General features: G+C 44.1%; 1 protein-coding gene across 1 annotated transcript in view; it reads left to right on the forward strand.

Annotated features, from left to right (window-relative positions):
• PROS1 (protein S) overlaps positions 1 to 22,194 on the forward strand; it is a 36,107-nt gene that overhangs the window by 10,826 nt on the left and 3,087 nt on the right. The window contains exons 4-13 of the mRNA XM_083611568.1: positions 528 to 614; positions 3,801 to 3,923; positions 4,062 to 4,193; positions 5,412 to 5,537; positions 13,461 to 13,582; positions 16,183 to 16,301; positions 16,516 to 16,705; positions 17,256 to 17,423; positions 19,654 to 19,822; positions 21,173 to 21,321. Coding sequence (XP_083467694.1) covers positions 528 to 614; positions 3,801 to 3,923; positions 4,062 to 4,193; positions 5,412 to 5,537; positions 13,461 to 13,582; positions 16,183 to 16,301; positions 16,516 to 16,705; positions 17,256 to 17,423; positions 19,654 to 19,822; positions 21,173 to 21,321 — 1,385 coding nt within the window. The remainder of the gene's footprint in view (positions 1 to 527; positions 615 to 3,800; positions 3,924 to 4,061; positions 4,194 to 5,411; positions 5,538 to 13,460; positions 13,583 to 16,182; positions 16,302 to 16,515; positions 16,706 to 17,255; positions 17,424 to 19,653; positions 19,823 to 21,172; positions 21,322 to 22,194) is intronic.

Below are 22,194 nucleotides of genomic sequence, written 5' to 3' on the forward strand. Positions count from 1 at the left end.
GGTCTGAGCATTGTTGATTTTTTGTCCTGCCCCTTTCCCCAGAGAAACTCGCTTAGACCCATGACCACAAATCACAGACTTATGCCGAGAAATCGCAGCACAAACAGAAGTGCGGATGAGCCCTGAGCTGCACAAACAGCAAAACCACATGGTTCTACCATTTCACGTTCAGTCTACAGGTGGAGGGTCAAGTTTTTTATTGTTATCTGTGCACATGAAAAGCCAGCATGGAAGGGAGAAGGCTACTTCAAACTCTTTTTGTATGTGGGATGCCTTTAAAAAAGCAACCTTCAACTCACCAATAGTCCTCTACAGTCTGAAGCAAGACAATGCCAGAATTCTTTCACTGTATGATTTAGCTGAATATGGAACACCGTCCTTAAGAATCTTTAGAATAGTAGATTGTGGTTGCAGTGGTTACTGTCTTTCAATATGCAGCTTAATTTTCCTTGAGAGGGACAGCCCTGAAAAACAGCCCATAAATATAGTAAATAAATAAACATCTAAAATTGCTTGTGCTTTCACAGACTGCCTGGCTTCATTTCGAACGGAAATTTTCACGAGTCCATTACAGACTTCTGGGATTCCAGCTGACCTGAGATCTTGTGTGAAAGGTAAGCATTTGTGGCTATGTATACCATACCTCCTGAGTCGAGAGGTACCTTTATTTTTTCTGTCCTAGCCTTTCTTGTAACTGGCACCAGTTGGTCTACCAGAAATACAGATTGCAGATAACACAGTTACTCATGTTGTGTAAACCCAACCCCCCCCCCCCCGTTTACTCTGCTTCCAGTGCACTCAGCATTAGTCAGGAACCATATCTATCCTGTTTCTATCCTGTCATGTCTTGTGCTTTACTGCCCTTGGATGTGCTTCCCCCCAAACCGTCTTCAATCCAAATTGTGAAAAAGAATGACGCAGCTGCAGTTTAAGCCAGTAATGTCTACACAGACTCAGTTTCTCCAGTGCTTTTCCAGCAAGAAGAGAACTTGACCTTTATTCTGAGGCATAGCATAGAACTCTGCAAGTGCTGCTGAGGAAGTCTTCAGCCACATTGGGGTCCTTAAAGGACTGGACTCTCCTATTAATGCTGATGCAGAAAAGTGTGGGAAATTTAATGAAGATAATTCAGTATGATGCTGTGCTCTTGAGCTGTGTTTCTGCACCAGAAAATGTCTCCTGGGCCTCCTTTGTGTAGTCAGGAAATATCATGATTTTATCACTGTTTTGGCCCCATCTTAGCTCTCCATGCCCTCTGCAAGAAGTCTTTTTTGACTGGGTATCTAAGAACTTTGACCACAAAGTCCCAGAGTTTATTTTCATCATGGGGTCGAGGAACTGGGCTGTGGTGTGCTTGTGCAGTCTGAGGCATAGTACTCTGAGAGGGACAACATCTCCCTTAATAACAGGGCTACCACAAATGTTGAGGGCTTCCCCTGTCTCAGCCCTTCCTGAACCCCAATAACAGGTCAATTTCTACAACATGAATTTGATTCTAGGGGTCTGAAAAAGTTGGAGACCATTGCACTAAATTCTTGACTGATTCTAGTGGTTCCTTTCTTTTTATCCTTAAAAGTTCCAACTCCAAACATTGCAGTTCATTCAGTCAGTTTGATCAGGCGCAAACAGCTTTGATAACCATTGTGACTGGAAAGGCAATATATAGATTATTTCAAATAAATAAACACATCCAAAGTATGGTGTAAGACATGAGTAGGAAGCAATCCCCCAGAAGCAGCTTCTCTCCTTTGCTGTAAGTGCTCCTTCTCATTGTTCTTATCGCAACATTTTCTAGGTGTTTGGAAAGAGATCCCAAGCGAAGCATACATTCTAATCCTTAAGCATCTGTCTCTGTCTTTTGTCCTTGAGAACAGATAAGGGCAAAAAGGAATCCTTGATCATTATCACACGTGCAGTCAGAGATGGAGCGTGGCTCCCAGACTGCTGTGCTAGCATGCCTGCAGTCACAAATTAAAGTGTGTTCTTATTCATCCCTTGTTTCTCTCTCTCTCTTACTCTCATTAGAGGCTCTTGGGGGGTGGCAGGGAGGTGTGAGCAAATTATCTTGCTGAATAGTCTCTAGTGAGGAGCGTCGCTGTACTTGATGTTAATTTTATTCCTCATACGTGCTTGTGCCATAAAACGGTTGTCACAGATTACCCACTGGAGAAGCTCTGACGATATTACAAGCAGCAACAACAAAAAATGTTGTAACTGCGACTTCATAACCTGGCAATCCAGTCCCAAAAATTCTGTAGCATCTCAAGCTGATGTACCAGGAGTATCGGAGCCCCATGCCCTGCAGCAAGCACTTTGTGTCTCAGCATTGCCACAAGTCTTCGCATTGCCACATAAGAATTTTCGAAGTGGTTGGTTGATGAGCCTGAAATCATAACACTTGATCTCACGGTTCGGTGAATCCCAAGGCTTAGGGACACTACGGTTGCCTCCAGATTGTCACTATTTTTACTGGAGAGATTCAGGTTCATAACCCGGTATTTAGGTTTGTGCAATTAAAATGGATTAAAGTGTTCTGTTACCCTAGCGCAATAAATCCACTTTAAAATAAAATACTTTTGTGGTTAGGAAAGTGACAGGGAAATGCATTGGAAATTGCGGGATGGACAAATTATTAATGGGTGGATGTATTAAAAAATATTACCACATTTATTGGCAGCAACAGTTTTCTAATGTGTTCTCTGTTACGTTTATACGTGTCACAGTTCCTTCCTCCCCCCCCTCCACCACTTCCTAGTTTTCTGCTTTTCCCCTTCTCTTTTCCACCTGCTGTTTGACAACAATCTCAGGAAGAAGCTTTTACAGGCTGTGTAAGCATAACTGGATTAAAACACAGCTAGGTCATTCTTTTTCTCATTTTAGATCGAAACTGGCTTGGGGGGAAATGCGTAAAAACTCAGTGGGTGCTATCCTGGGAACTGTAGCTTCTTAAGGATGCTGGGAATTGTAGCTCTATGAGGAGGGAACTCCAAGTCTCGGGATTCTTTGGGGAAAGTTACATGATTTAAATGTACAGTACATTGGTTAAATGTGTGATGTAGATCTGCCCATTCTGTTCTTTCACACACACTGATGCTGAATGAAGTTCTCAAAATTCATTGTTCTGCAGTCTGGTGTCTTAACTTTTGTTTGTTCTTGTATTCTTTCGTATACTGGTCACAAAGGAAGAAAGGCCTACTATTTGTATTGTGTTGTATTTTTAATTTTTTAATTTTTTTTTAGCCTGCTTTTCAACCTGAAGGTTCCCAGGGCAGCGCACATTTAGTAATATATATATATAGTGACAATGCTCTTAACATTAACAATATATTATTTTTATTTATTAGCTTTATATCCTGCCTTTCCTCTCAAAGGAGGAAGAATCGGAAGAAACAAAACTAACAAAATGAGATCCAGCAGGAGATTATGTCTTATATCAACTGTTTCTATAGGGCTGGAGAGAAAAAAGGTCTCTAGATCTAATTCCTAAAGGCCGCATATGTAAGGGGCAACCATAACTCTTGAGGAATTTCCACTCACTTCATCAGAAATAGGAAGCTTACTATTATTCAGACTGGTGAAAGAAGTTGGAAATAAAACCTATGTCAAACGGGCATCCATTAGCTGTGCCCAAAGACCCCGCAAGGAATAAAATACATTTTTCAGGGCTGAATTGGCTTTGCCAATTATTGTTCTTGTAGATAAAGTTTTTGCATTCTTAGAGAAAAGATGAACTATCAAGATTAAGAAAAGGTGGATCATAAGACTGACACTTATTCTGCTTTGTCTACCTGCCTTTGCAGTAATATCAGACCAGTGTATTCCACTGCCATGCAATGAAGAAGGTTATAAGGAATGCAGAGATGGGCAAGCCAAGTTCACCTGTGTCTGTAAACCTGGATGGCAAGGAGAGAAATGTGAAGAGGGTACGTAATCGTAGGTTTTCTTCTCTCCCTACGGTGGAAAATAGAGCTGGCTCACTTTTAAATATATCTTTCCATGTCAAACCAGCACTATTGATGCAAGCAATTTCTTAGTAAAGGCTTTGTTTTGTTTCCCCCTAGATATCAATGAATGTGAAGACCTAACAAACAGAAATGGAGGGTGTAGTCAAACTTGTATTAATTTTCCTGGAAGCTACCGTTGTTATTGTGAAGATGGTTATTATATACATCCAAATAAACTGGACTGTGAGGGTAAGGAAGAAGCCCAACATAGAAATGTCAGCAACACATAAAACAAAAAGACAGTCTTATTATGTAACAGGATTTATACCTATTGATTGCAGTGCTAAGGTCCATACGGGCAAGTTTCAACATGTTTGTCTTATATCTTAAATGGAACTGTGTGTATTAGCAACCTTGGCCACAGGAGTAGCAAAGCCTTAGAGTTTTGGCACTGTTATGTACTGAGTTGAATAGGATCCAAACTGCAGCAGTCTGATTGGTCCTAGAACAATAGGATCCAAAAGGCAGCAGTCTGATTGGTCCTAGAACAATAGGATTCAGAATGCAGCAGTCTGATTGGTCCTAGAACAATGCAGCAGTATGATTGGTTGGAAGGAACCACCCAAACATGCTCCAGATAGAAGTGAATCCACAACCTGATTGGCTTACAGTAGAATTCCGGAATTAGCCAATCATGTGCAGCCCATTGTGTAAATAATGTATATAAAGCAGATGCTTTGAGGGGACTTTCATTCATTCCTCCTCACCACTATGAGCTGAATAAAGAGCATGAAATCACTTTGCGACTCTGAGTATATTTCAGGCACACACCAGTAAATCCACTAATGCCTGGTGTGGCCCATGTGTTCACAATTTGCCATCTGTCTAGCTTGCTGCTTAACCATCCACCCCATGCAGGGCCCTGGATTGCAATCGTACTGCTTAATTAAAAGGAAATGGGGGAGCATGTACTTCCAATATCAAAAATAGCTGCTTAGCCTGATCACATGGAACCTTGCCCCATGAGTAAGCACATGCAAGGAAAATATAGTGCCCTGTGAGAAAATATGAAAAATAAGATAATTATCTCTGGAAAACTGCCCATTCTTATGGCTATCAACTTTTTTGAAAATAGTAAAATGTCTAGATTTTGTGAGTTTATGGTTTATGCCAGTGATGGCCAAACTTGGCCCTCCAGCTGTTTTGGGACTACAATTCCCACCATCCCTGACCACTGGTCCTGTTAGCTGGTGATGATGGGCATTATAGTCCCAAAACAGCTGGAGGGCCAAGTTTGGCCATGATTGGTTTATGCTGTTCACATTTTGCATATTTCACCATTTCCTATTGTCTCTTTAGATCCCTTCTACCCTTGGGGCAAGTGGCAAGAAACAATAGCCAATAGCAGCAGAAATCAATCCATTCCTTTGTTTGTGGGAAATTTATAATAGCATTTTGCATTTACAGACATGAATGAATGCATGTTGGACCCAAAGATTTGTGGGACAGCACAGTGCAAGAATACTCCTGGGAAGTACGAGTGTGAATGTCCGGCAGGTTATGCCTATAACTCAACTACAAAGAAGTGTGAAGGTAGAACTTTTGTTTTTAAATGATGTTTTAGCTTACCTTTCTTGACATATTCATCATTATTTTCTGCAGATTTTCCACATTCTATTTAGTTTGTGTGTGTTTGGTTTGTTTTATAGATTTCATGTTTTTTTTGGTAATGCATAGGCAGTTTAGATTACTTTTCACACAGATTGCAAATGTCACAATATTGGGACGATGCCACCCAAATTAGCCCTCTTGAGTTTCTACCATCTTGTTTCTAAAACATAAAGTAAGCTGAAAGAAGGGAATTGTTATGTACTGAGTTGAATAGGATCCAAACTGCAGCAGTCTGCTTGGTCCTAGAACAATAGGATTCAGAATGCAGCAGTCTGATTGGTCCTAGAACAATGCAGCAGTATGATTGGTTGGCAGGAACCACCCAATCATGCTCCAGATAGAAGTGAATCCACAACCTGATTGCCTTACAGTAGAATTCCGGAATTAGCCAATCATGTGCAGCCCATTGTGTAAATAATGTATATAAAGCAGATACCTTGAGGGGACTTTCATTCATTCCTCCTCACCACTATGAGCTGAATAAAGAGCATGAAATCACTTTGCGACTCTGAGTATATTTCACTGGCGACGAAGGTGGGATCCCGCTGAGCTGACTGCCACACACAGCACCGCAGCACCGCCACCTGCCGCACCGCTGCCTCGCACCGTGTATCCAGGCTTCAGCTCCGGTACACAGGGAACTCAGAATGGCAACCGACAGCAGCTTCTCGGCATTCAACCCAGCATCTGGAGACTGGGAAGCGTACGCCTCCCGTTTCACCTTCCTCCTAGAAGCCAAAGGGGTCACCGATGAAGAAGACGCCAAGAAGAGGGCAATATTCTTCAGCGTCTGCGGAGAGGAGACGTTTGAAATCGCCCGGGCTCTCCTTGCGCCTGAAGACGTTGCTACTGTTCCATTTAAACAATAATGGAACAGCTGAAGGGGCACTTTTCGCCACAGCGCTCAGTGGTGGCTCGTCGAAATGCCTTCTACGCAAAGCGGCAAGCCCCTGGGGAAACCATAACTGGGTTTGTGACCTCTCTCCGCCAAGCTGCCCGGTTCTGCAACTTCTCAGAGCTGGAGAACATGCTTCGTGACCGCCTCGTCGGTGGCCGGAAGGATGAGAAGCTGCAACGACGCCTCTACGCTAAGAAGGACCTAACGTTCCAGGTCGCTCTGGAGGAGGCCCTGGCAACGGAAGCTGCCGAGAGGTCGACGCAAGAGGCACGGCCGAGCCAGCCGTCCCAACCGAGGGTCCACCACAAAGACCTCACCGACGACTCAGGACCTGACAAGAAGGAGGTGCACCGAGTACAGCAGCGCACTCAAGCAGCCCACATACCACAGCTGCCTCGACGAGAAGGAGGGAACTGCGCAAGCTGCGGGGAAAGTCACGAGAGGAGGACCTGCCGTTTCCGCAACGCAGAGTGCAGGCAGTGCAGAAAATTGGGACACATCGCCCGGGTGTGTCGAGCTCGGCCCACCCGACGCCAGGCATCAGATGACCAATCCAAGAGCCCCAGGTCCCGGGGCCCAACACACCAAGGCAACTCGACGGAGCTCACGGACTTCCAGGTATACCAGTTGCCCCACCCCAACGTAGAGAAAATTTATGTAGAGGTACAGATAGAGGGGGCCCCATGCCGCATGGAGCTTGACACGGGTTCAACTCTATCCATAATCTCGGCAAGGACCTTAAGGAAACTGTGTCCTACTGGGGGTCCCAAACTCAGGCCGGCCCCATTCACCCTCCGGGACTTCCAGAAACGTAAGGTCCCCACAATGGGGGTGGGGACCTTCAGGGTGCAATACCGAGGGCGGACGCGGCAACTGGACTTGCTTGTGGTCAAGGGCCCCTACATTAGCTTACTGGGATTTATGGTGGACGCAGAAGGGGTCCACCCGACTGGGGACAAGGTACGGGCCATTTGTGATGCCCCAGCGCCCAAGAACAAGACTGAACTTCAGGCCTTCTTGGGACTATTGAACTTTTACCATTCCTTCCTTCCCCACAAGGCGGCGGTAGCGGAGCCCCTACACAGACTCCTGGACAAATGGGCCCCTTGGGTGTGGGGCCAGCGCCAGGAGGCCGCATTCCAGGCAGTCAAGGACTTGCTTGTCTCAAACTCAGTCTTGGCACACTTTGACGAGAGGCTGCCGGTGGTGCTAGCATGCGACGCCTCGCCCTATGGCATTGGCGCTGTCCTGGGACACCAACTCCCGGATGGAAGAGAGGTACCGGTGGCATACTTTTCCCAGACACTCAACGCAACCGAGCGGAACTACTCGCAAATCGACAAGGAGGGTCTGGCAATCGTGAAGGGAGTAAAAAAATTCCATGATTTCTTATACGGGCGGCCCTTCACCGTGGTGACTGACCACAAGCCGTTGCTTGGCTTGTTTGCCCCCGAAAAGCATACCCCCCAAGTGCTGTCTCCTCGCGTCCTCAGGTGGTCAATTTTCCTTGCCAGCTACCAGTATGCACTGATTCACCGCCCTGGGAAGGCGATGGGCCATGCGGACGCCCTCAGCAGGCTACCACTACCGGAAACAGGCCCCAACCCAGCACCTGCACAAGAGGTTATGAGCCTGGAGCTGCTTCCCGACCGCCCCATTCAGGCACAAGAAGTTGCACACTATTCCAAGAAAAATAGGGTCATCTCCCGGGTCCTGGACTGGGTGTGGAGGGGATGGCCCAGCAGCAGCCCCGGGCCAGAATTCGCCAGCTACACAACCCGCAAACATGAACTGTCGGCCCACAAGGGGTGCCTGTTATGGGGAAGCAGGGTCGTTGTTCCCCAGCCCCTCCACAAAAGGGTCCTCACAGCCCTACACGAGACACACCCAGGGGTAGTAAGAATGAAGGCCCTTGCCAGGAGTTATGTGTGGTGGCCGGGGATCGACGGAGAGATAAAGGCCTGGGTCAAACACTGCCAGGTCTGCCAAGAATCCCACCCAGATCCCCCAAGGGCCCCAGTCCAGTCCTGGGAGCCCGCCCGAGCACCATGGTCACGCCTGCATGTGGACTTCGCTGGCCCCTTTCAGGGGAAAACATTCTTCATAGTGGTGGACTCCTACACCAAATGGCTGGGAGTCGCACTGGTACCGTCCACTTCTATGTCCGCAGCCATCCAGGTACTACGCAGGCTGTTTGCAACCCACGGGCTCCCTGACACTCTCGTCTCAGACAACGGGACTGCATTTACGTCAGGAGAATTCCAAACCTTCACAGCGCAGAACGCCATCCGCCACATCCGTTCGGCGCCATTCCACCCTGCCACCAATGGCCAAGCAGAACGCATGGTGCGGACCACCAAGGACACCCTTCGCCGCATGACGCAAGGGGATTGGGAGTACCGCCTTGCCACATTCCTTCTAGCACAGCACAGCACCCCCAGCTCAACGACTGGCCGGAGCCCCGCTGAACTACTAATGGGTCGGCGCCTTGCAATCAGATTGGACCGCCTTCACCCCGATAGAGCTCAGGATGAGGTAGTGGTGGGGGAAGGCAGGAACCCCCGGACCTTCGAGGCCCAGGACCAAGTGTATGCAAAGAATTTTGGGGCAGGCCCTGCATGGGTACCCACCACAGTCACCAGGGTCACTGGCCCCGTGTCGTACGAGGTGCTAACAGATGGGGGGCAATGCTGGCGCCGCCACTGCGACTAGATACGGCGACGATTCCCGGGAGAAAACCAGGAGGAGGAGGACAGGTCAGAGGAGTCCCAAGGGAACAGTGGGGCAGTGAGGACCATAGAGCAGCAGGGGCAAGCAGGAGAGGCAGAATCAGTAAATACAGAGAGGACCCGTGAGGCCGAAAGGACACTGGAACCAGAACCACGACTGAGCGAGCTGGTTGCGCCAGACCAAACAGCCCTATCACAGCCAGCATCCTTGGAACACGAGCCAGAACCTGAACCCCGGACCAGGGAACACCCCAGGCTGCAACGCACACGTAGGCCGCCGGCGTACCTTGAGGACTATGAATGCGACCTCCCGGGCAGGACTGGAACTTAGAGGGGAGGGGTGTTATGTACTGAGTTGAATAGGATCCAAACTGCAGCAGTCTGCTTGGTCCTAGAACAATAGGATTCAGAATGCAGCAGTCTGATTGGTCCTAGAACAATGCAGCAGTATGATTGGTTGGCAGGAACCACCCAATCATGCTCCAGATAGAAGTGAATCCACAACCTGATTGCCTTACAGTAGAATTCCGGAATTAGCCAATCATGTGCAGCCCATTGTGTAAATAATGTATATAAAGCAGATACCTTGAGGGGACTTTCATTCATTCCTCCTCACCACTATGAGCTGAATAAAGAGCATGAAATCACTTTGCGACTCTGAGTATATTTCAGGAATCTTCTTTAAAGAAAACACCATATCCATCAATATATACAACATACGCCCACCCAGCAGTGAAGAACTCAAATAAATATGTGGAATACAGAAAAATATCTGTATGTACCATCTACATATGAAGTAGTGAGCCCCATACTATTGCCTTCCTGCCTCCAGGGCTAACCCTACCATTCGGCAGAGTGATGCAGAGGCCAGAGGGGCAAGAAGTAGCAGCAAGATGTAGGACAGAGCTGTGTCTCCTAGCCACCCAAGGTTCCATCAGCTGAAAGGGTTGGGAATAAAACAATAAAAACATTTTAAAGCAGCAACACTGGTGGCCTGCTCTGCACCCCCTAAACTAGCCTACTGTTCAAAATTGCAGTGTCCTATAGTCGGTGCTGAAGTAAGATTCACCTCCCAGTCCGGTTAGCTTCTGTCCCTATGTAATCTTTTACCATGTGGTTAGTGATGTCTGTTTCCACTGTTGAGTTATTTGCATCTCATCCTTCCTTAGGGAGGCTCAAGCCATATTTTTTGCTTCTTAATAGCTCTGGTGTCAGTTAGGTTCAGTTGCTCCTACATTTTCAGTACCAAAGGTTTTAAAGAACCTTTCTGCTATTTTTTTAAACATTATTTTAAATTGCCTCAAAAACTGATCTTGAAAGGCTACGTAGAAATGCCAGAAAGAAAGAAAGAAAGAAACAAACTTGAACTCAGTGGGACATGCTTCTGAGTAGACATATTGAGGATTGAACTATAAGAGCACCATCTGAGCTTCAAAGCTGGGTAGGAGTTTGGACGTGCCTTTTCTGTATCCAGACCCAAGACCAGTAGCCATCACACCACACGGATTGCCATGCAAACTTCCTTCCAAAGTTCTCGGAACATTTTACTAATTTGGTTTGGTTAAAGCAGTTTCATACTTCATGTGGCAGATGTGACCTTCTTGAGTACACCAAGTATTACACTGGAGTCTGCTGCAATGGCCACTCAGAGGCTAGATATTTCCAATCGTGGCACCATGCTGAATGCTTAAAGCTGTGGCCCACAGGCTACACCTGCCTCTCCCCCAAAAGCTCCTTTGTGGTACCATCATGCCAAAGGGTTTTCTGTGACATCCCAAAATTTTGTCAACTTTTATTTAAAAAAGAAGACTCTTTTGTATTGTCCACTCCCGCAGGTCCCCTGCTATGGTTCTGTGATGTCAAAAGGAACTCCCCATTTCCCCATTTATAAAATACAAATTGGCCACACCCATTTTGACTCTGCCCCCCCCCCGCATGTTGCTGATGGGTGAGTGCCTTACTTGGCTTGAAAAGGCTTAACCAGCCACTTTTAAAGCTATTGGTACGACATCCACACATTGTAAAGTTCTACTGCAGAAAGACTGGTGTAATGCTCATGTGTTCACAGAACTGGCACCTGCTGTGTAAAGTGTAAAACCACCCTTAGTCAATGAATTTATTATCTAAGTAAATGAGATCTTCCTAGTTAAATTCTAAGTATCTTCCATTCTATCAGTTAAACTATATTTTACCGTGTTTATGTGACCCAAATGAGGCAGAAATATTGCAAAAAGCAATATTTTTCTGCAGCTGTGGAAGGGTTATAGCTACTTTGCAGTTTAGAATACACTGGAAATTTTTAGCTTTCTGAGTCAGACAGTGCACATAAATGCTTAGGTTGCTGCAAAACCAAGCTCTGCAACTTAAATTTTATACATCTCAGGGCATGATAAGTCTTTATCATGCAAGCGTGATATTTTAGGAACAGGATTTGCAAGATTTCCTGGGCTTGATCCCAGTGGGATCTTCTCAGGCAGTGGGAGTCTTGTTTACTCTCAGAGAAGGCAAGTTACTAATGCTGTCTTTCACACAGCCTTGCACTTCTAAATTATTTATTGTGCTTAGCCAACAAAGCAGAGAACGTAGTCAGCTTCGCTCAGTCAGGACAAAATGTGTTTTGCCCTGGTCAGCCCACATTTCTTTTCTGAATGAATGCTTCCCAAGCCCCCTGGGCTTTGCAATTTGGCACGCACACTCATCTCCCACTGCAATTGTACTGAGCTGATTTTTGCTTTACAAAGGTAGCATGTATGTATGCGGTGCATAGTGTTTGAGCATATAATAGGGACCATTTTGAGATGCTACATTTTTTTAAAAAAGCAATATATCATATCATGGTGAAGGCACCTTGGTCTGAGCTTGCTTGCACAATTTACGCTCTGATTATTATTGTTGTTACTTTTTAGCTTTGCAGCTCATTTCTGTGAATATTTTTCTCCAACAGTTAGTCATGGTTATGCAGTTCACAGCCACCATAGACATTTTCTAGGTGCTTACATTGTCTCCTGAGACAGACGGATGCCAACAAGAACATATTTGTATGAGTGGAGTGTTGTTGGTTGGGGAAACTGCTTTTGAGTTGCTGTGATTGAGAAGAAGAGCCACATAAACTGGAAGCCTAGAGCTAGAAGCAATAGTGGCTGTTTCCCATTAAGGGTGGTAGGGCAGAAGGCAAGGTGGCCAAAGCTAGGTGGAGCCAGAACCAAGGATCGGCAGAGCCAACTAATTCTGCTTTTATTCCCCATCCTCCTCCCTGCTGATTCTTACAAGGGCAAAACCACGACTAGAAGAAGGAAGCAGACAGTCAGTGCCAACTCCCTGGAATAAGAAGGCAGGCAGGTGATGGCTGGCTGAGGGCAGACTGAGGTTGGTGGGGGAGTGCTTCATTCATCTTAATGGATCACCTCCACTAGTTGAAAGGGACTCTAGAAGTCACTGAAGTCCAAACCTTTGCTCAGTGCAGGATTTTCAATGCAGGATGCAACTGCAGCATCCCTGACAGATTGCAACTCAGCCTCTGCTGAAGTACCTCCAGCAAAGGGCCGCCCGAGGCGGCTTGTTCCACTGTCAGGCAGCTCTTACCATTAGGAAGTTTCTCCTGATGCTTAGCCAAAATCTGCTTCCTTGCAATTTCCACCCATTCATTCTCATTCTGCCATCTAAAGGGACAAGTCTGCTGCATGTTCTGCATGGCAGCCCTTTGGGTGTTTGAAGACACTCTCATGTCTCTTCTTAACCTTCTCTTTTCTCAGCTAAACATGGACTAAGGGAGTTAGATTTGCCTATCGTCCTTTGCACATAATGTGAAATTTCATGCATGCTGCTCCTTAAGATGCATGAAAATATACGTGCAGTAGGCTGGCAAAACTTGTAACAAAGTTTGATGAAGTTGGTGGTGGCAGTCTAGGATTACAAAACTGGAGTGTGGGTGAAGTATCTGCTAAGCCACAATACCTAACCGGTGGGCTGCATTTGGGTTTGTTGTCCACAGACCATTCCATTCTAAAGTAGATGAATGCCAAATTCATTTTGGGAAAAAGGCACAGAAACCATGGAGCCATTACCTGGAACTTGCATGCCATGTAACTTAACAGCGGATGTGTTGAGCAATCCCAACACTGCCTGAGCTTCATGCCACTTAAATGTCAGTTTGCTTCCCAGGAGGTTGGGCTCGTGATAAGTGCAAATATCAAGGTGCCTTTTCCCATTTCACTGCAGATGTGGACGAATGTGCCGAAAATGCCTGTTCCCAAATGTGTGTCAATACTCCTGGAAGCTACACCTGCTATTGTGATGGCAAGAAGGGCTTCAAGCTTTCTAAGGACATGAAAACTTGTGAGGTGAAGTATCCTCCTCCTTACTTTCCTTGGAAAGTAATATTCATCCCCAGTGAGGCTCAGAAAAACCACACATACACCAGCCACTTGTCCAAAATGGTCCAGAATATGGCAGAGGAATGTAAACTGGGTCCACATAAAGCTGGTCCTCGCTCCCTACCTCAGTTGCTTCCAGTTTGTTTCCAGACCCAATTCAAAGGGCTGGTTTTGACCTATAAAACCCTGTATGGCTTGGAACCCCAATACCTAAAGGAACATCTCATCTCATACATCCCTACCTGTGCCCTGAGGTCATTGATGGAGACCCTTCATTGAGTGTATCCATAAAATTAAATTTGCAGGGGTTTTCTAGCACATCAGAAACTTCTAAACCCTGTTTGACCGGAGACAACGAAAGGGGAAAACAATTAATAATGGCATGTCCATATCATAACACTTTCAATAGTCCTGCAAATGATTGTCTCTTTCTCTGTTCTCCAAAATAAAAAAATTCCTTCCAGTAGCACCTTAGAGACCAACTAAGTTTGTTATTGGTATGAGATTTCGTGTGCTTGCACACTTCTTCAGATAGTTCTCCAAAGTAAGTGTTTAATAATAGGTTCAAAGCCTGTGTTTGTACTATCCATCACTAGTATAGTTGTTTTATAACGTTAACATGTGGCTCCACTTTTTCAAAAATAATTTAATTCTCTCGCAGCAAGCTAAAAATTCGTAAGAGGTGTAGTAAGTGGGCAAAGCAGTTTAACATGCACTCTTCTTGCTGAGGAAACCATGAGGCTGTGCATGATTTCAATGAAAACATTCCTCTATGAATAGCTTCCTTTATACTTCTTTGGCAAGGCTGGGCATGTTGAAATGTATTCAGACAGCTACCACTTAAAACAAGCTTTGACGCAGTTCAATGTAGTGGGGCTTAAATAGTTCACAGATCAAAGGTTGCTATTGTGCTTGAACATACTTAAGAGAACCTAGTGAGTGGTAGTTAACTGTGATTTAATGATTAGGCAACCTGGGGTGTGATTCCATTCCCTGAAGATAATGGAACTGGCAAGCAGGCCATTTATCTTCCGAGTAAATATTGCCCTAGAAGATTTCAGCTTCACAGGTTTATTTTTTAATACTAGGCAGAATAAACAGAAGTCTTTGTTTTTTTTTTTTAAATAATTTTTATTAACTGGCCAATCACATCAAATTAAATCACATCACATAAATTCCAAATTACAAAGCCAAATTTTTAAATTTTGTTGGGGGAACCCATACTTCAAGATCCAAAGGGGGATTCAAATCATCTTCTTATTACTGCGTTAGTGTCCAAATCAGTCCCAATCAGTCCAGACAAAGTTCATAATTCTATCCAGTCTTATCTTGGTGTTTCCACATCATATCTTATTCATAAAATTTCTCTTTTTCTTTTACGATCTCTTCTGTTAGTCTCCTTAAGCCGATAAGCAAATATAATAATCCTGTGTGAATTTCCCGTTCTTCCAATCTAAGTCCAGATGGTTTCCATAAATCTCCTTCGTAGATAACATCACTCTTTCCATCATAAATCAGGCATTTTTTTCGCTCTTAAATCCCACAGAGGAGTTTATCCACGATATGTAAACAGCACTATTTCTCTCTTTCTCCTCCCAGACCCAAAAGCTCCAACAATGCCTCCCAAGATGGCGACGGTATTTTTTACTGCGTCATTCCAAAACTCTTAACTTTCCAGCTTCGTCTTGAAACATTGCTTTGGTTCGAAAGTTTATCTCCACACAGCCTTAAATCACAGCTTAAGTCCTTAAAGTTCTGACTTATTAGGGGAGGGGATTCTTGTTAAGTCACGTAAAAAGGAATGGAAGGTTTTTTTCCCCCTCCCCCCTCAGTCATTTGCAATACCGTATCTTGTCGTATCTTCTCATATTTTATTCTTGCCTTGTTATCAGAGATCTCTTCTGTCAGCAGTCTTTACTCCCCCTTTTTCCTTGAAGTATGTGCAATTTATCTCGTCCAAATTGTTTCTTTTGAAGATTCTTGCAAACTGGAGGCGCGGATCCGAGACGGCGTCAAGGAGTGCCGGAATCCCACAGGAGGGCTTTGTGCCTAGTGCCCCCACCCCCACAAATTCGGGGGTGGTATAGGGCACAGCAGGCAAGGGCCGTCCCCCCCATAATCCTGGGGGGGTTAAGGAGGCTAATTACCCCCATCATAGCCTCCAAATTACCTCGTGTGGGTCGGAGAGATGTTATTGTCAGCCATCTTCCGATGCGCCACCTAGTGGCCCCCCAAACAGAAGTCTTTGTTAATCTGGGCAGGATTATTAACAGTCTTCCCTTTAGTGGGTGGAAACTGTTTCCAAATCTAATGTGTGGGAAATTCAGTACCAGGAACCAGTTAAATTAAATATCATTCCAGTATAATCAATATTATTGCTTATGTGTAAAACCTTCTCACTGCATGGTGACTGCAAGAGCCAACGTACATGGAGATAGTTGGAGAGGAGGTAGTTGCTTGAATTCATCCTATTGATTAGGAATAAATTACAAAAACTGGCTCAGAACAGAAATGTGGACTCACTTGATCAAACCATAATGTAACATTTCGTTTTCTGTTATGTCTAGGTTGTGCAGAATTGTCTTGCCCTGAATCTTGAAAAGTATTATGAATTGCTTTATCTGGCAGAGCAATTTTCAGGGATCCCTGTTTTGTATTTAAGGTTCAGATTGCCAGAAGTTACAAGGTAAGTGTATATCAGTATGAATGCACATTTAAGTAGATAGCAGTATGAATGCACATTTAGTCCTATTATTATCAGTTTCTATTGAATAGTAGCGTGCAGCTCTCCTATCAGTACCATTTATTAATTGTATTGTCATTCTGTTACAAAGTTCTTAAAGTACAGATCCAGTTCCTTTATCAGTCATACTTCATTCTCCCCCTTCCTAACAACCCAGATTTTCTGCAGAATTTGACTTCCGGACTTACGATAATGAGGGTGTTATACTGTATGCCGAATCCCACGACAACACAGAATGGTTTTTGCTTGCACTGCGTGATGGAAAGATTGAAATTCAATTCAAGAATGAACTGGCAGCCAAAGTAACAAGCGGTGGCAAAGCCATTAACGATGGTTTGTGGCACATGGTAAGCCCCCACCCATGAGTTAGGAAACTGAACATTGAATTGCTTATAAAAGAAGACGCCACTTTTAAAGCCCCTTGATGAATATGCAATACTAGCTTCAGATTGTCATTTTCACAAAATACTTTCATGTCCCCAGAATACTTCCATGTCTTCATAATAAAAGAACCCTCCATTGGAGCTCTGAGTCTAAGATTTGATACAGTTCCTGTTCTTCATTCAGACAAGAGGAGCTCATACTGGCATTTTCTAAAGAATTGCAGGAAAAGCTGGAAAATTCACTTCTAGCAGATCCTGTCGTTTGCAAGCACATGCACTTGTGTGGATATTGTTTCATGCTCCCAATGCTTCTGTATATGGATGTATGCACATACTATCAGTGTGCACATACCCTGGGTGCTGGACACAGGTTTTTTGTGTCTTTTTAACCAAACTGAGCTCCTTTTTCCTTGTGCCAGTCAAAGCAGAATGCTTTCTGAATACAGATCCCCTTTGTTGGTTTGGGACGACTTCTCTCAACATTCACAAGTATATCTGTTTCTTTTACCTTTAGATCTCCGTGGAAGAACTAGAGCACAGCATCAGTGTAAAAATAGCAAAAGAAGCAGTTATGAGCATCAATAGCCCAAGAAATCTTTTTAAGCCCTCCAATGGCTTTCTGGAGACAAAGGTGTATATTGCAGGACTACCTCGCAAAGTGGACAACGCTCTCATTAAACCGGTAATTGTTTTCAGTGCTAATGTCACACATCAGGTGTTGCGTTATCTCCTTTATTGTAATTAGAGTTAATGCACCCCCCCCTTTTAGAAACATCACCATGGACAATATTTCCTGAGATCTTTTACGAAGCTTTGTACCACTGCATTTGAGTGGCCAGTGAGAGAGTATCCTTTCAGGTAGACTTGTGAATTTCATTATTTAGTTTTATTCTTAGAACACACATCCACTTTGTAGATTAATCTACACGTCTGGCTTTCCTCGTTCCCGGTAATTCCAGACCCCAGATAAAAATAAAAGAAAAAAAGGAAACACATTAGTTTGAAAGTTGGGGAAACTTTGAACAGAAACAAGTATTCAAGGATGCATGCAACTAATTGTATCTACTGCTGCAGATTCATGTAACTTCAGTAAAAAGGGAAGCCATCCTGGAATGGAGGAAAAAGTGGTTCAGCTCATTGAGGGTTGTAATGGAGAAGACTAGAATAGGGCTTGGAAACACCAGATTTGCAACAGGCCCATTTGTGCTAGCAGTTTTGTGCTAGATTTATTTATTTAGAAGATTTGTATCCTGCCATTTAGCCACATTATAGCAGTTTACTATATATATGTATCATAATAAATATATGCTGCTGCAAGAAAAAGGAAACAAAGTGCAGGTTACCAGAGCAACAGTAAACTAATTATAGCAGCAGGATGCAACTTAGAAACATCCAAAAATCCAGTGAAATTCAAGTGTTTTGACTTAAAGATTGAAAGAGAAGGAGCTTGCTGAGTTTTCCAAGGAAGGACATTCTATAGTAGTAGTAATTTTATTATTTATACCCCGCCCATCTGGCTGGGTTTCCCCAGCCATTCCATATCCTTGAAACCACTCCTGCAAAGGCCCTGAAACAAGGAGCAGATAAAAGAAGCAGCTTTAAGTTTCAAGCATCATAGAATTGTAGAGGGTTATCTAGTCCAAGCACCCACAATGCAGGAATCCTGCCCTGGGTGGGCTCAACCCCCTGACCTTCTGATTAACATCCAGATGCACTGACCCCCTGGACTCTTGCGGCAACAGTGATAAAAAGGAAAGGAATTTAAAGGGTTCTTAGACTCCTGTGCAGCATTTGCATACAAGCAAACTGTGGCCACAATGGAAGTTGTCCTGGTGTGGGAACACTGCACATAAAGCAACCAGCACACAGGTTAAAAACCTTGTAAGCGTGAACCCTGCCCCTATGGAACATTTAAACTGAGGGTTCTTTTTATCTAGCTTGATGGGCATATAATTAAAGTTTCTTTCTGAGAACCAGTCAGCCCACAGAAAGCTGTCTCCATACTGCAAGCTCTTATTTTATGAGAGTTACATGGAAATTGGTTTGTCCAAAAATTAGAATTCAGGTCCTTTTGTTCATTGCTCTTGTATAGCTTGCTGTCCAGTTGACAAAAAATAAAAATAAAATCCACCTCTCTGAAGAAAGAGCAGAAAGCAAAATTGAGCTGCACCACACAGGCACTGACAGTTCTTTAGCTAGATAAAACCTCACTGTGTGATCTAAAAAAAACTTTTGTATCTTACTTCAGAGATGGACAAAAAACTCTTGATCCCAAGCAGATTTCTTTCTTTCCTGAACTGTGATGGGGGTGGAAGCAGACCCTCCTTGAATAGAACTGCACATGCTCATTGCAATTGCTGTGTCAGGGTGACTATGCATTTTCAGAATAAGAGAAAAAGAACCGTGAATCTATCTTGTCTCACCTATAATTCTTTTCTTCTGCTGACGTGCAAACCCTGTGACATTTATCAATTCTTGTAGAGGGTGGAAACTATAGTATACATTATTGGATTTATGGCAAGTTATGAACATAATTCATTTTGCAGCTAAGTACATGATTTGGGAAACCCCGGGTACTGATGTAAAGTCTGTGGGAATTCTGTGGGAAATAGAGAGCCCATGTTCTCTATTTTTGTGGTTGGTGGTGAAATATTTGGGCAAACTGGGGAAAAAATGCTTACTTTCCTAATAAACCTCAATGTACTAATTTAACAACATATAATATACCATTTATAATTTTGTTAGCATATAAAATGATACTATTTGGCATATTTATAAAACTTACTAATTAATTTTTTCCGAAAAAGAAAGAAAGAAAAAGGTGTCTAGATGACATTTGGTAACATGTAGTATGGGATATGTTTTTGGACCATTGTGGATTGCCACAAACAATGCTGCAACTTCTTCTTCAGATTAACCCACGCCTGGATGGGTGTATTCGTGCCTGGAACTTGTTGAATCAGGGAAATTCTGGTGTAAAAGACATCATTCAACAGAAAGAAAGCAAACACTGCTTAGTAAGCGTTGGGAAAGGCTCTTACTATCCTGGCACTGGAGTAGCAAAGTTTCATATTAACTACAGTAAGTAATTCTCACACTTTCTCTGAAAACATTTTTCAGCTGGGGTAGTTACTATATTTGGGACACAGGTGGCACTGTGGGCTAAACCACTGAGCCTCTTGGGCTTGCCGATCAGAAGGTCGGTGGTTCGAATCCCTGCGACAGAGTGAGCTCCCATTGCTTAGTCCCAGCTCCTGTCAACCTAGCAGTTTGAAAGCACGTCAGAGTGCAAGTAGATAAATAGGTACCGCTCTGGCAGGAAGGTAAACGGCATTTCCGTGTGCTGCTCTGGTTTGCCAGAAGTGGCTTAGTCATGCTGGCCACATGACCTGGAAGCTGTACGCAGGCTCCCTCGGCCAATAAAGCGAGATGAGCACCACAAGCCCAGAGTCGTCTGTAACTGGACTTAACTGTCAGGGGTCCTTTATCTTTACCTTTTAGTTACTATATTTAAGGAACAGCACACAGAGAGGGAAGGGCATTATCTTTCACTTTGCCCTCAGTGCAATCAGTGGAACTATAACAATGTTCTCCATCTAACCATGTGGGTGGTAGGCTTGATGTGACACCAGAATTCCCAAAGTAGGAGGCAGTGTCCTCTATTTAGTTTGAGTTATTTCCCAGGCCTCAGCTCTGCTTCTGTGTATGGCAGATGAAATGTCAGAGCACATTTTTAGTACAGGCCTCCTGCCCCATTTCATTCCTAGGGAGATATATAGTGGCTCCTACCCTACCATCTTTCAAGACACCTTTTCATTTCAAAATATTTAAGAAGCATTCTGATTTTTTAATATATATATAATTGCTTTTGTTTCAGTATATTTCAATGTTTTGATTTTACCATGGAATGGTTTTGATGCACGCTTGGGAGGGTTTTGCCCTGAGAGGTGGGACATATTTTTTTAGAACATATATAGGTAAACACTTGTAAACCAGACCATCAAGGGAGGCAAAAGGAAGTAGGCAGTCCTTCAGATTTAGATGGCCTAAATTGTTGTCAGGATGTGATTCTAACTAGATTATCGGGTGAAAAGCTTCTTGTGATGTGCTGTAGATCAACAGCTACCTATTTTCTGTGAACATTGCAATCATACAGTTTGACCAATAACCAAGAATAAGTATGTCAGGGCAATTGGCACACTCTGATCCTGTTCTTTATCAGGGCTTCCTGGGAGGCTTATAACCATCAAAAGGGAGATGTCTGAGGAAATTACATACTGGTCGTTAAACAAAAAAGTTCAGGAAAGACAAAACCCCAGTGTTAAATATTTGGTTAGAGAGTCAAGTTTTCCAAGAAACCTAGAAAGCAATTCTTTTGTGGCTTGCTAAATTGACAATTTTCTCTTGCTTTCTTTGTTTAAAATAAAACAGACAGCAGCCTGAACAACGAAGATTGGTTAATAAACGTGACCCTGGCCATCCGGCCATCCACAGGCACTGGAGTCCTGCTTGCCTTGGTTTCTGGTGAAACGGTGCCTCTTGCTTTGTCCATAGTTGACTCCAACTCCAAGGGCACACAGGTAGTTCTTTGTGCATGGTGGACAGAGCTGGCCAGATTCTTTCTTTTGCTGAGTGGGGCGGGGGGATAATTTGTTGAGGGAAAGTGTGGATACTATTTTAGCCCTCAACCTTCCCATGGCATCTGATCTGACTGAAATTCGGTATCCTCCTCCACCCGCCACCCCACAGAGGCTTAAAGCAAAGTGAAGTCTCGAGGGACAGTTCTACTGTTAGGACTTGTGAATGACTAGGCTGGTTTTGGAATCGTGAATGGAGCTTTTCCACTGAGAATGGTGAACTCTGAGGTGACTCAAAGGGGCAGCTTTCCTTTCTCGGCTGCACCACTCCAGAATGCCCTTGGGAGATGACGTGCTTGAAAGTTTGCTGTGGAAATCTCTCCTTGACCTGCTAGCTTACTATGTGCAGAATTTTTACGACCTGATTCTTTAAAGCAAACTCTTCTCTGGATGATAGTACAGTTAGTGCAGTCCTGCAAAGGTTCTTTTACTTCATCAGAAATAATGATGCTGAGCTTGAAGTTCTTTGAAAACATTGTTACAGTTGGTTCCTCGTGTGCTACAGTGTGAAAATAAAACATGTAACAACTAAAGGTAGTAGACCAGAGATTCCCTTGGCACTGAAGTACAGCTTTGTCACCTTGTGTGGACTCCCCAGGCTGGGCTGCAGTCACAACCAGTACTGGAGACAGTTGCCTCCAGCAGCTCATCTCTTTATGTTGCCAGTTGGGAGAATGGAGAAGGCTGCCTCTCCTTATTTCCCAGTCTCTCTTTTTCCGGTGGGAGGGATTCAAGCACACGCTGTAAATTTAGGTTTGTGCAGCTAAAGCGCTCTCTTGCCCTGGTGCATCAAATCCACTTTAAAACAGCAACAGC

Source organism: Podarcis filfolensis (genome assembly GCF_964270895.1).
Source record: "Podarcis filfolensis genome assembly, chromosome: 4".
In the NCBI taxonomy this organism is placed as follows: Eukaryota; Metazoa; Chordata; class Lepidosauria; order Squamata; family Lacertidae; genus Podarcis; species Podarcis filfolensis.